This window comes from Numida meleagris, chromosome 17, assembly GCF_002078875.1.
Source record: "Numida meleagris isolate 19003 breed g44 Domestic line chromosome 17, NumMel1.0, whole genome shotgun sequence".
In the NCBI taxonomy this organism is placed as follows: domain Eukaryota; kingdom Metazoa; phylum Chordata; class Aves; order Galliformes; family Numididae; genus Numida; species Numida meleagris.
The window spans coordinates 4189127-4203394 of NC_034425.1; the positions used below are offsets into that span (position 1 = coordinate 4189127).

Consider the following 14268-nt stretch of genomic DNA (forward strand, 5'->3'; position numbering starts at 1 on the left):
GGAGCAGCAGTTCCCCCATGCTCATGTGTGGGTGCCTCCCCAGACATCTGGGGATGGGGGGGTCCCTGCAGTGCCCACCTTCTGCGTGTGCATCTCGCCCCTCGTGAAGACGATGCCGGCCTCCCCGCAGCCATAGCGCAGCAGGTTCTCCCGCAGGTCGCAGCGCGGCTCCTCAAAGCTCTGCATCATTACAAGAGCAGTGTTAAGAGCACCAAAATAATCAAAAAAATAAAAAAAAAAAAGTTGTGAGGCAGTGGCACAGGCTGCCCAGAGAGGTGGTGGTGCTTTGTCCCTGCAGACAGCCAAGGTCAGGGCTGGGCTCTGAGCACTGATGGAGCCGTGGGTGTCCCTGCTCAGTGCAGGGCTGGCACCAGATGGCCTTGAGGGTCCCTTCCAACTCCAACCATCCTGTGATTCTATGATTCAATCCTCCCTGCAGGGAGGGCATAGTGTTTGGGAAGAAATTGGGGTGCTGGGTGAGTCAGTTGGGTTTGGTGAGCCCTTGTAGGGCAGAGAAATGGGGACAAGTGTTGTCCAGAAGATCCAGTGTCTCCCTGGGGAATGGGAGCACCTGGGCTGCCCTGGGACACAACTCTCCCTCCATCCCATGGGCAATCCTTCCCACAAAGCATTTCAGCTCTGGCCAAAGGGCATTTGCTGATAAATTCCTGTATTTTGGAAGTTTGCCCTGAACCTTCCCTGCCCCCCTTTTTTCAGTGTCTGAGCTAAGGGAGATCCACATCTCAGAACTTTGGGTCTAGAGCCAGAGGCTGACTCTGCTCTCAGGATCCTCCCCTGGATTTCCCGGTGGAGGGGTGCATTGTGTGGAAGCAGCGGGGATCGGAGCCCCACGGCCCCACCTGCCCTCACCTCCTCGGTGCAGAAGGAACACTCCTTGGCCACGCGGATGCACTCGGTGCAGCTCTTCGCCCGGCTCTGCACGCAGCGGTTATCTGGCGGGAGAAGATTGCAGCACAAGGAATGCAGAAAATAAATAAGGGTGAGAGGTGCAAAGGCCGACCCCATTCCCAGGGAGTCAGAGGTTTTGCTGCGGGCAGGCGGAGGAAGGCTGCACTCACTTTTGCTCCGTTGGCCAAGAGTGGTGGCGCAGAGCAGGGCCAGCAGCAGCAGCCCTGCACAAGGCCTTGGCAGCGCGGCCATCCTCTTCCTCCTGCAACACACGGGACGCTGAGCGGTGGAGGAGCCAGGGCTGGCAGGGGGAGCATCCCAAAGGGGGACAGCAGAGTGCCCAGGAGAGCTGGAGCATGGACACAATCCCTGCTCCGATAAGGGCAGGGCACAACATCAGAACCAAGAGCAGCCCGTGCTCCATGCAGGTCCATGCAAGAGAATCAAAGTCCCCTGTGCTGGGGCAGGGTGGCTGCCACCCCACTGCCACCCCATTGCCGACCCACTGCTGGACAGAGACCAGCGTCCTCCGCACATGAGAGCAGCAGTGACTGGGTCCAGCCCTGCTTTATCCTGGGAGAGAGCAAAACAGCCACCTGCACCCCTTCCCCCCCCCCCTCCAAAGCAAAACACAGAGCCGTCCCTCCCGCTATTTCCTACTGCAGTAAGAGTTTCCAGGATGGCTGAACAACAAACAGAGGGTGAGGCCTTGGGAAATGCCAGACCCGGAGCCCTGGGCTGCCCGGAGCTGTCAAGAGGCTGCGTGGTTCAGAGAGCACTGGGGTCCCTTGCACAGGTCCCAGTGGAGCCCACAGAAATGTACTGAATGCACGAAGCTGTGCATGTGCAGAAGTCGTGGCAGCAAGGATTCCAACACAGCACCAGAGCTGCGATTTCTCCTTCTGGGTGCTCACACAGTAGCTGGGTACACAGCAACAGCCCCGTTGCAGAAATACAGAAAACAGAATTCTCCTGTCCCAGGGGCTGGAGCTCAGCTCAGCCCTATGGCGCAGACCCAGCTCCTCTCCTACCCACGAGCCCAGCAGAGTCACCACGGCACTCCCTGGCCCTTGGGTGCAGCGACGCAGCTCCGTCCTTTCGAGAGCTGAGATAAGCAGCCATAAAACGCAGCTCGGTGTTGACATCCTGGTGCCCCGCGCGCCGCCAGCTTTGAAGTGTTTGGCAAGGCCGGTCCCACCCCGCGTTGGCAGCACATCCGTGCTCACAGGAAAAGCGTGGTAGTGGCCATAACAGCATAGAATCCTTTGAGTTGGGCTAGACGACCTTCAGAGGTCCCTTCCAACTCCCCTGCCATGAACAGGGACTTGCTTTGGAAAAGCTGCCGTGCTTTGGCTGGGTTTTCATGACAATAAATAAGAAATCTGCTCAACTGTGAAGAATTAGAGGACAAAGCGGAGCTGATCCCCATGGCACAAAAGCACCCAACCCCCTCCCCGACCATATCTCCTCCTGCTCTTCTTCCTCTGCCCCCAGCCCCATCTCTGCCCTGGCACAGCCAACACGTGGCTCTGGAAAGCACCTGGGAACCCCCAGGCTGCATCACTCCCATCTGAGCAAAGAGGACCTCCTCCAAAGGAACCACTGGAGGGACAGCATGGGGACAAGCTGGGGCAGCAGAACCTGCCCCCATGTCCCCCCCATCAGCTTGGTGCTGGGAAGAATAAAGCTGCAGCCGGGCATTGCCCTGGGCCAGATGGGGAAGGGGACTGAGGAATGGGAACCCAATATCCCAAACTCCACACATACCCCCTTTGTACGCCTTCATCTGCACAGCTTTGAGGTTGGGATGGGCACAGCAGCCATCCGCTGCATTCGGACCTATGTAACACCATCAGTGCAGCACCGTGGGGACGGGGCTGTTGGCTCACTCCTCCTTCATGGACAGCAGCCTCAGGGTGCCCAAGCACCCAAACATCCCATCCTCCTCCCGACCGCAATCCCGAGCCACCTCTGTCCTCTGTTCCTTGGGACCTTGGAGTCTGCAGCGATCCAGGCCAACATCAAAGCAACCCATGGGGTTGGGGACATGGTGACAAGGGCCCCAGCACAGCCCGATCCCACTCTGTAGTCACAGAACCCCCTGGGGTGCAGCGGGACCCATGGGACAGAGCAGGGGACGGTGGTGGGAGGCAGCTGGAAGAGCACCCAGTGCCCGGGCGGGCACACGCAGAGACCTCACAAAACTTGGGAACCGTCAGGACGGACCCCAAAAATGCACCGCAAACCTGACCCGCACTTCACAGGGTCTGCAGCCAGCGACCTCCTCTGCAAAATAACCTCCGTGAGCTCTCGGTTGTGCCTCCCCAGGAGGACTTTCCTCCTGTAACCTTTGAAACCCATAAGGAGCCGTTTTCAAAAGCTGCGGCCGTGCTGCAGGCTCCGCGCTGTCCCGATGGCACAAGCATTGCCCCCCCCCCCGGGCAGCTTTGTTCCACCAAATAACTTTGGAAAAGAAAAGCGCATTGCACAGCAGAACTGCCAGCACGAGCGGCGCAGCTTGCAGCAAACAGGCAGCAGAAAGCACGCAGCTGTAACGAGAGGAGAAGGGGAAACGCGCGCAGCTGAGCCCACCTGCCCCGCACCTTCATCCGCCCCCGAGTCAATCAGCGCCGCGCGATTAAAAACAAACCCAACGCCACGGAGCGCGGATGAATTAATTCCACAAACCTCATTAGCGCCGGTGCTGACAGCGGCCAAACCTTCCGCCGCGACCCGAATTGCAGCACCCGCACAGCGAGCCAAGGGATTCCTCCGACGGCAGCGGGGAACGCGCTGCTCCGCTGCCACCGGCTCCGCTCCGGGCCTTTTCTTCCTTTTCTTTTTTTTTTTTTTTTTCCCCTTGCTTTTTATTCCCTCCTCTCTATTTTTCTGTCCCCTTTTCTCTTTCCGGTGAAACGCCGGCGTCCGTCCCGCGGGGTTCACATGCCCCAAAATTGACCTCGTTCTCCCCGCTCCTCCATCCCGCGGTGCCCGCGCAGGGCAGCGAAGGTGCGAGCCGAGCCGAGCCGAGCCCCGTGCCCAGGTGAGGCCGGGCTTTATGCCGGCCGGGTGGGAGGGGGCCGTGACTCAGTGGCTGGCATTCCTCCGCGCCGCGCGCACCTGTACGGGCAGGCACAGCCCCGCAGCCGCCGCGCTGCCTCCCCCCGTGCAACGCGTCCCCATCCCGAAGGAAAAGGGCCGAGCCGACAGCGGGCAGGGAGCCGGCCCTGGGTAGGGGCTGCGTTTGCCACCAGTTGTTTTAATTGGTGGGGGCACAGGGCTCGTCCCTTCCCCTCCCCCCCCCCCCGAGCAAGGGCAGAGGTTGGGCGTTAGAGCCTCGGTCCACCCAGCAGCGCGATTCCTTCTGCTGTGAGAAAGAACGGAGCTTGAGTAAATGGGTTAAGCCAGGATGTGTCTGCTCCGTCAGAAATCACGGCAAACGGGAAACAGGGGAAACTGGGGATGGCACAGGCACTTGAACTCCGGTATTTCCCATTTCGGAGCGCTCCGTTTGGCAACCTGGGTGTTTTCTTTGCACTTTTGGAGAGGTCATCGCTCAGATTCAAAGGAGGAATCTGAAAACTCAGGGTATGGGTGTTGTCTGCTTTGTTTTTAACTGCTACCAATTTTGAATGCAGCGTGGCTCTCGACACTCGCGCTATGGCAGAGAGCAGATGGGTGTTACCTCCATGAGGTGTCCCTGCTCTCACCTGCAGACACCGGCAGCCCCAGGGCACTGTCACTTGGCTGTAAGGAAGAAGGTTTTTATGCTGAAGGCAGCAAAGCACTGGCACGGGTGGCCCCGAGGGCGGGGGGTGTCCCATCCCTGCCCGCTTCCACAGAGCCTCTTCCCTCTGTCCCTCTATCACAGTGCACCAAGGGGCAGCTCCATCCGATGCACGGCAGTTCTCATTTTGAGTCCTGCACACGCTCTGCTAAAAGAAAGAGGTGTTTTTCCTGATCACCGAGCTCCACCATTTGCTGCACTGGCAATATCCTGTGGACTATCTGGCATAAATCTAAGGAATGCTTAATAGCATTATTAATGCCTATATGATTTATGGCACTAAATTAGGCTTAATATAATTATCTAGGTAATTAAAGGTAAAGGATGAAGTCCTCCCATGTTCTCTTGTTCAGTATAAGCACGTGCATCTATATTTTTGCCATGGATGCTCCATGCCCTCAGTGCATGCACGAAGGGAAATCTCTGCTGAACAAACACCCCTCCGTCCCCAGCACACAAGAGGTAAGCGGGGCACCAGCACACAAGGAAAACAGCAATAAAGGATCCAGGACAAAACTTCAGCCTGCGACAATGGTAGCATCCATGCAGAGGTGGAGACCTAACCCTACCCAGAGCTGGATGTTTCTGTGGATGGTTCTATGATAACGGGACCTTCCAGAGCCAAACAGGCACCTCACCCAGCAGCCAAAGATCAAGAATACATTGATATGTTGAAAAGATTTGGGAAAGTTCTCCTTTTCTCCTGGTTTTGTTGGCTGGGTGAGACTTGCAAGGAACCATTGGCACCAAGTGGCAGAGGAGGGGCAGTCACCATGTGCCACTTTCCAACGATGCAACAGCTGCACGGAGAGGAGAAGACACAAGCACGAGCAAACTCACCGTGTACCAGCACCCTGCAAAGCAGGGCCATTGTTTGGCTGCTGCCTAACGCCACATCATACAGAGGACGGACAGACAGACAGACAGACAGACGCCTCCTGAGTGAAAAGGCAAAACCTTTCCTTGTGAAATCCCACTGCTTCAATGGTTGCTGGCAACCAAAGGCACGAGCCCAGCCCCAGCCGGAGAGTGCTTCCACATAAACAAAGGCCAAATATTGGAAGGCACCAGTGTGCGTGGCTCTCACTTAGAACAAAAGAAAGGAAGCTGGATATAAACATTGGGAGGAGCAGTTGTGCACTGCAAGGCTGAGAGACAGGAAACTATTCTGCAGCAGCGGTCCCTAAGCGTGCCGGTGTAAGCGCTCAGCAAGAGGACAAGGAGACTTTGGGTTTGCTTTCACCTCTCCCCCGCAAGGATGAAGAGTTGGAACGGAGCTGGTGCAGGTGGTGGTCAGCCAAGCCTTGGCAAAGAGTGTCTTCTATGGAGCCTCAGCCTCTTCAAACAGACAGCAGAGCAGCAATCCAGGTAAAACATAGCTCCAGGTGCTCACCTTTCAGGTCGAGGCGGGGCTGGCGAGGGCTGTCCCTCCCCACCTGCTCCTTTGGATGGTGAGGCACAGAAAGCAAGCAAATCCCTGACACACAAATCCCTCCCCGCAACAGCATCAAAGGAGGGTGCCTCCTTAAATCACAACAAGCAAGTAGGAAAGAAAACCAACACCTTGGGGCACGGGGGTGGGAGAATAAGGCTTCAGAAGGGTAAGGAAGGTAGAGCCGAGCTGCCAAGGATGACTTCAGCAGGGCCGGGAGGCAGCTGCACCCTGGCATTGCAGATGGACCAGAACACGGCGTTCAGCTGAGGAACGTGGTCCCCTTCAGCCCTCTGCAGACCTGCAGGGCTCACACAGCCCTCAGCGTGACCACAATCCAGCAGATTTCTGAAAGCAAACCAATTGATCCTCCTGTTTCAGGAGCCAAGGCAGCGGCTCTCACAGCCAGGAAAGAATACTTCCCATCAGGGCATCACTTGTGAGCACCTGAAGCTCCCCCCCTTCTCTGAACGGCCACAGCTGCCAACCTGCATGCCCTGCTCTCAGAAGCAGTGCAGAGGCTTTTTCCTCCATCTGCACTGTGTATCTGTGCATTGCTTCCAATAGCAGCACACAAGATAAACAAGAGCAACAACCCATTGTTCTGGCTGCAAGCTTGTTACGGCATCCCTATTTTGGCTTTTTGGAGAGAGGGGGGAAAAAAACCCAAATCATTCCTGTTTTGGGGCAGCTTTCTCTACTGCAGACAGCACTCCATGAGGAGAATGAGCTGCAGAGCCTGCTACTCCAGGAGCAAAAAAGCTGCTGCTCCAGGAGCTCCACTGCCACCTCTGCTCAGCCTGCCTCAGCCCAAAGAGCTTCTTAGGGAGAGTTTTCCTTAATCAATTCAGGAATATGACCAAGCCCCACTGATGAGTTTTCTGCCTGGACGTTGTCATTCTGTGCCAGGAGCAGCTGTGCTCATAAAGCACTCAAAGAAACCCAAAGGTTTGGAATGACTGTGGATACTGCAGAGCAAGAAGGCGGGGGGGCATGGAAAGAGGAAGGGTGGGGTGTTGGGGTGTGTGATATGAATAAGATACTTGCACTTAAACAACGCTCAGTAGCTTTTGTAGTTAAATAATTCATCCCCCCAGACACTCAGGGGGCATTTGCAAGCAGCAGGCTGCAGCCCAGCTCCAATCACAGCTGATGGCACTTCTTCTGTCATGCTCTTTCTCCTCCAGCAAATGCAGCCCCTTGGTTCATGTTCAGCTGCGTTCTCGTAGCAGCTTTCAAAAAAAAAAATAATAATTACAGTTTCCCATGTTACTTTCTTTTCCTGATATGGTGCAGCATGCAGAGATACAAGCACTGACATGTTTAACTGCGTGTATAATTAATGGTTCCTTGTAATCAAGCTATTTCATCTCGCACAGTTACACCAGGTTACAATCGAGAACAACTGCTGCTGCGTTCAGTCGGATTCAGTTATTACTTACATGGAACATAATCTTTCCAAGCCATTAATGAAAGTGAGAAACTGAACATAAGCAAAAAGGAAAAGAAAACAAAAAATCAGGAACGAATTCCCCACCATGGTATTGTAAGCAGCTAAAAAAAGGTTTTATCAGCATGGTTTTCTTTTCTTTGTGACCCTTCCTGGTCCCAGGACCTGTAGGACATCGGGCAGAGGATGGCCAGTGATTATACAGTCAGCATCTTTCCCATGAAGCTGGCAGTGCTTAGGCTTGATCTGTAAATTTGGTTTAGTGAACGCAGTCTCAAACTCTCCCACTCTGCATTTACCACGGGTTATTGGACAGGGAGCAGGAATGGGGTGCACAGGACGGGCTGGCACATCGCTACCAGGCGGCACTGCTGTGTATTGGCACACAGCCCAGGGAGATGTTTAATTTCCACTCAGCTTTGGCCAGACTTGCTCACAGCATACATATTAAGGACGTTCATTAGAGGAATGTTTGTTGTTCCAGCAGCCCAGACACCTCCCACTCCCCGCTCCCAGGATTGAACTGATTGCACCGATCCTCCTGGTGCCCCGTTGGTCGTTAATCTATGGACCAAAAAGCTGCAGCAGCTGTTGCCTCTCTCTTTTTTCATTTGAGCCTGTTGTACCTTCACCCACACGCTGTGCAGCAGGACTTCAAAGTGAATTATCTATTCCACCTACCTCAAAAACGTGAGCAAACTGCCTCATGTGCTGCTGAGCTCTGTTCCAGGTGACTGACCTCCACAGATGAAGATTTCTGGGGAAAACCCCAGAAGCCAGAGGGAAACTCTTGAAGAAGCATAAGATGCTGGGACAGGTTTGAAAAGTTACCATTCGGAACAGCTGAGTCACCAATGACTTCAGGAGCTCCTTCTATGATCAAACCATTTCCAATCCAAGTCCTTCTAACACCTTTTGTCTTTTCCTCTGGTGTCTGATATTAAAAAAAAAATAATCAGTAACAAGGCAAAGCTTCATGGCACCCATCTCCCATGGAAGCACAGCACATCTGCCTCGTGTTCTCTGTAACCAAAAGTACAACTGCAGACATGTGAATGACGCTGTGTGGTTTGTTTTTTTTTTTAAAGACTTTCAATATTTATAATAATTTTTTTTTTTTTTGCAACACAAGTAAGAAGATTTATACAATAAAATTTTGTAACTGAAAATACTTTTTCACAACATTGGAGCAAGCAGTAACTGCCATGTGTGCACTTCAGGGCACGTCACTACCTAGTACAAAGACAACATCACAGCCAGGATCAGGTGCTCTCCTCTGACCCCAATCTCATTCCATGAGAATGAAAGCTTTCTGCACAGGTCTTTGAAAATGAATTAACAAATCAAACCTCTACAGCTTCTGCATAGAAATCACTACCCTTGAATGATGGTAACGTGACAGCTTCAGTCCAGTTACCTCAATATTTCAGCTATTACACATGTAATCACCAAGATATACACAGATATGCACACAGGTACAGATGTCAGTATTATAACAAACAATCCATCTACATCCATAGACGTAGACTGAGCTTCAAGCCTCTGCTACACATTTGAAGATGGACACTGACCAACAGTCTCTGCTTTACATCCCTTGAAACTGAGCTGTTCGAGGGAGGTGCATATCACAAGCAACAGCCTTTGAGGATGAGCTGGAATAAACAAGGATAATACTGACATTCCCTCACTGCTTGTTTGTTTTCTGTTTTTAAATAAAAAAAAAAAGACCATTAAACCAGACCTGCAAGGAGGATAAGAACCTAATGCAGTAATATAACAAATACAATATCTCATCTTCCTCCAGCACAACACAGAGACTGGTTCTTCCTGAAGCAAGAAAAGAGGCATTTTCGGCAGAGGTCCATTCGTGTGCGCACAGCTGGCATGCCTGCTCCTGCCCCCATTCCTCCAAATGAGAGCTGTGGTCTGTTTCAAAGAATCTTGTCATCTTTTACCAAAGGTGAAAGCCACTCCTCCCTTTCAAGAACAATGGTTTTTCAATGACAGTTCAGTCCAAAAATCCAAGCCCAGCTTGCTGGTCACTGCTTTGCCTTTTTCACGATGGTGCCAACAGCTGATATGACTGTAGTTTTGGATCCACTTGCACTGGTTGTCACTGTGACAACACCTGGCAGCGTTGCAGTAGTGGTGAGGATGGTGGGCTGAGCTATTGTTGTTACAGGGATGGCTGAGTCCCATTTGCTCTTCCTCTTCTGTGCATCTGCAAGTTTCATCAAGGAAACGAGGATTAGCATTGTGTTAAAAGTTGTACTAAATCTTTCCTAATAGTCTGTCTCATCAACTCTTAATATACCCTGCTTAACTAGACAGCTTTCCCTCACGTTAATTTCAGCATGCACTGCTTATAGGTGTTGAAGAGGAAAGACAACCTTACACCTCAGGAGTCGAACTCTACATGTGAACTCCAGCCAAATGGGAGACAGTTCACTCCTTGCCCCAAAGCATGTTTAATTTTAACAGAGCACACGTTTTTCAGTTGCTCCAGTATGGGCACAAGACACACTCAGTCTTTAAGGTTCTAAAGGCTTCCAGTTTAAAAGGCAGGCTGTCGGCTAGAGAATAATTGTTCAGTTTTCCAGTTCTCTAAAGATGCGCCAGTCCCAAGAACACTACAACTACAGACATCAGAGGATTTCCTGACACCCCAATGAGCCTCTGCACTACAAACCTGTCCCTAGGCTTTCGCTCTAGAAGGACAGCCATGGGATGTAGGGACTAGAGGAATGCTAGCCCATTAGCAACTGGAAGAAACACTGGCTTGTACTATATATACAATCAGTAAGGAGCTCTCAGAGTTCCCAGGAAGCATGAATCCCAGCATTACTGCAGCTTAATAGGTATGGATGCAACTGGTCTTTACCTCCAACCGTAGTACTGGCTGTCGTGGTTGTCGTAGATGCAGCACTTGTTGTTGTACCCTTCTTAGTGCCAGTCACAAATTCAATCTGGGAAGGGAGAGACAAACAGGGGAAAGGGGAGAAGATAAAAATGAAGTGTTAATTTAGGTAGGGCTTTTTCTCCTCTTCTTTCTCTTCTTCTCTCAGCTTTAGCATCACATGAGACACTAGCCTCAGAGCTGGCTGGCACGCACGAAAAAAAGATGTGGTCAAAACATCCTGAAGCCATAATCATCAAGGTTCCCTGAGTCTCAGCTCTTAAATCTGATATGATAATCTGTCTGCCAGCTGTTATAAGCATAGGAGTTCGATACAACTCAGAAAGGACAGATCCTGGTATTAAAATGTGTATTTATACTGTTAGGAACTCCTGTGCTTTTTCCTTTAAAAAAACTTGCAGGACAAGTCCCTACCTGCATGATTTACTGCATCTGCATCATAGCAGGAAACCTAGCAACAAGAGCTACAACAGCATGCAACCCTGTATTTTCAAAACTGCAGATATGGGCGAGGACATAATCAGATACCTGGGCTACTGTGCCAAAAACAAAAGGTAGCAAGATACAGCACGCGCTGCGAGAATAAAACACCTCCAGATACTGAGTATTAAAGGAACCTTCTGCAATTTCAGAAGGCAGTCTCTAAGTTTCAGTTAGATTTCAGTTTTCTAATGCCAGCTGCTAGCTAAGACACAACAACACTACAGGACAGGAATAAGATCTTCCAGAGCTCCCATGTTCTTTTTAGGAGGTACAAGAGAATGCGTGTTTTGTGACAAGCCCAGGCATTCCCATTTAAAGTAAAAACACGCCCAACATTTCTGGATGTTAGTAGCAAGACAGCAATATCAAAGAGAACAGAAAGCCAATACTGTCTCACAATGAGATATGATGAAGAAATTAAACTGTACTAGACTATGCCACCAGGCAAAGTGTCACAGATTAAGAAGAAGACTGCTCTTTAGGGAACATCTTGTTTGCATCTGGCTTGTTGTATACCATGTTATGAGCTCTGGTATAAAAATACTGACAAAACAGGAACAAAGCAAAGCCAGTGGAATAAACAGCCTAGAGAAATGGACCTATAAGGAAGGGGAAACAAATTCATCTGTACAGCTTGGAATCTGTACAGCAAGAAAAGACAGAACCAGGCAAAATGAAGCATGGAGTGTAGCTCATGAAAAACAGCAAAGCAACAAAATGAAACTCAGCAGGGAAACAAACAAAACCCCTGCATCTCAGCCTCTCTTGGTTTTGAATAGCTACCTTTGTGCGCTCCTTCTTGGCCTTCTCCAGTTTGTCCATTTCAATCTTCTGAGCTTTTGCTGAGAAAGAACAGAAGTTACAAGAAGCACTAGAAACACCGAAGAGCTATCGGTCTCACACGCTTCCCTTCATAAGCCATCAAAAATTTCCAACTATAAAAACTACCATAAAACTACCTACTGCTTTCTTTAAAAAAAAAAAAAAAAAAAAAGCATTACTGCCCAAAATTAATGATTTTAGATGAAAACACTACGGAACTAAATTAAATGCTTCCCAGACTGATGAAGCAGCAACAACATTCATGCACATTCAACCAGAATGACAGAGTTAAAAAGCAGCATGTGATGCTTTTCATTTATAAAGGTGAAGGCAGCAATGCAGTTCATTAACTACAAAACACAGAGAGCTAAGTTGGGACAGGAAAAAGAGAGATTTCCTGGAATTACCTAGTGCCTCGTAATATGAATCCTCTGACCAGCCATGAGGATCAAACATGTCCTAAAGATGAAAAGTAAGTCACATTAGGTCACATATAAAAAACCCACCTCAAAAATGTATGTTTTGCTTTTCACTGACGATATTAATTACTGATGATTTCTCGTATTCCAGTGACACAAAGAGTATATCAGAGCTTTTATAGGACCGTGTTATGTTGTGAATGAATAAACAGCTTTGAAAGCAAAAGGATGTTGGGATAAGATATGCATTCTTCTGCTGTTCAGCTTCCATTCCCCCCGGGAGTACACACTTCAGCAGTTTTTATTCAGAGGCATTATAACAAAGTTGGAGGCGCTGAGGCTCAGTACCACGTGGAAATACTCACTTCAATACAGAGGGTCAGACAAAAGATCCCTTGCAGGACCTCTAAACAAGCAGGCTAAGGAAAGCTAAGTGTAAGAGCTCACACCCCTACATCAGCTTTCAGCCACTACCTTGACAGGTAAAATTAGTGCACCTCACCTTTGGATAATTTGTACCAAGTTCATCAATTGAACAGAACTGGATCAGCTTTTCATAGATGCTGAAACAAACAAACAAAAAAGGACAGAGTTTACTTCTAGCTCACTCACACTCTGAACTATTTCAGCTTTGTTAGTAAGAAGAAGTTGTCACCTCTTCACGCTAAGAGTAACATTAGAATCTGTGCAGTGGATGCAGCATGCTGTGAACCACATCATTTCCCACTTCCCTCAGGTCAATCTCCCAGCTCCCACAGCAGACACTTCCCAAAATATTTCATCCAGAGCCTGTACAATACTTAAAAACCTAACTGAAACGCTAATCTAGTTATTGCACCAAAGAAGAGTTTTACTCTTTCAGTTACAGTCAAATTATGTCTCTCCATTTTTTAAGCAATAACACTTATTGCTCAGGATCCTGTTCTTGCTACAGCTCCAACAAAGAGGAGAATTCCTCGATTTTGCTATGTGGTGCTTTGGCCTCATAGGAAAAGATGGTGGCTCACCTGGGGTTGCGGAATTCCTTTTTCCTTTGAATGATGTAGTTCATATCCATGCCCTCTTTTATCTTCCTCTCATACAGCTTTTGAATCTTATCCTAAGGGAACAAGATTACAGGGTGAGCCAATACAGAAAGGGTGAGTGTTCCAGCTGACTATCAAAGCATACATGTGGAAACAAGACAACCGAACCAGTGACCTCCTCACACACAGAAAGGATTCCACCTCTACCCTAAGGCCAAGCAGTCTGGTTAGCACAGAAACTTCCTGCTTTAAGGTCTGACAGCATCTTCCCCATGTCTGCGTGGGTAAGGCAATTGGTCTTTACACTTTCTGAAGGCTTCGTTGATTAAAGGTTTGTATTCAAGGCACTAGTGCACGCTCCTGCCCCTTAGGAGACAGCAGAAACTAGTTCCAGGAGGGACAGGTGAATTCCACAAAGGTTCTCCCGCAACACAAAGAGGCCATTCCACTTCTCTTCAGACCCTGATGGGTACCTGAAGACCAGCTGCTGGGCTACGCTGTGCAAAAGTCAAGGCTCATGCTTATGACTGAGAAACAGATGAGCAGAGCCGAGTTCTGCTGTGCCTACAGACGCAGTGTGATCAGCAGGTACTGCTGGTGCTGAACGCTGGCAGTCAAACACTCTTAGGAATGCACTTTAAATCCTTCCTGAGAATATCTCACTGAAGTCATAAGCCAGGACTTCAGTCTTTCAAGATGGGAGAGGTGAGTCAGCTTTCCTTTGTCGCTTCTAGATAAGCTGCTTAATGTCTTCCTCTGTACAGGGAGTCAACTCAACTACAAAACTGACTGCTGTCTAAGAGTTTACTAACTGCTGAATAAAAGAGAACTGTTATAAAACTAGTATTTCAACCAACATTAAAAAAAGAGAGCTTCTCAAGATAAATTTTCACCAGGTCCTTACAAAATTAGCATGAAGAAGTCACAGTCTTCACATGCAATGCACATGCCATAAGTTTGAAGATCAGCTGCAAAAAGGAGGCTAATATGGGGCATTGAAATGACTGAATAGGTGTCCCCTTTT

The 14268-nt window shown here is 49.6% G+C and overlaps 2 protein-coding genes and 1 long non-coding RNA gene across 10 annotated transcripts in view; 1 reads left to right on the top strand and 2 right to left on the bottom strand.

Moving 5' to 3' along the window:
• The window catches only part of ITGB4 (integrin subunit beta 4), a 25292-nt gene extending 19210 nt beyond the window's left edge, over positions 1-6082 (bottom strand). For 4 of the 7 annotated variants that reach the window (XR_002443850.1, XM_021414836.1, XM_021414835.1 and 1 more), the window contains exons 1-4: positions 3502-3533; positions 1080-1171; positions 871-953; positions 79-180 (exon numbers count right to left, since the gene is read on the bottom strand). Coding sequence is in view for 6 of the 7 variants with exons in the window: in XM_021414836.1 (XP_021270511.1) it covers positions 79-180; positions 871-953; positions 1080-1171; positions 3502-3518 (294 nt within the window). In the remaining variant the exon portion in view is untranslated. Of the gene's footprint in view, positions 1-78; positions 181-870; positions 954-1079; positions 1172-3501; positions 3536-3597; positions 4235-5939 lie in introns of those variants that run through there. The other 3 variants (XM_021414833.1, XM_021414832.1, XM_021414834.1) reach the window with 3 other exon arrangements.
• LOC110407299 lies at positions 5928-8534 on the top strand. Its single transcript, XR_002443851.1, has 2 exons — positions 5928-6064; positions 7508-8534. It is a non-coding gene; the product is annotated as an uncharacterized LOC110407299 (long non-coding RNA).
• SAP30BP (SAP30 binding protein) overlaps positions 8635-14268 on the bottom strand; it is a 30050-nt gene continuing 24416 nt past the window's right edge. For both annotated transcript variants that reach the window (XM_021414846.1, XM_021414845.1), the window contains 6 exons: positions 13227-13318; positions 12722-12782; positions 12208-12259; positions 11762-11820; positions 10460-10544; positions 8635-9799 (listed from right to left, as the gene is read on the bottom strand). In XM_021414846.1, coding sequence (XP_021270521.1) covers positions 9618-9799; positions 10460-10544; positions 11762-11820; positions 12208-12259; positions 12722-12782; positions 13227-13318 — 531 coding nt within the window. In that variant the 3' untranslated portion in view covers positions 8635-9617. The remainder of the gene's footprint in view (positions 9800-10459; positions 10545-11761; positions 11821-12207; positions 12260-12721; positions 12783-13226; positions 13319-14268) is intronic.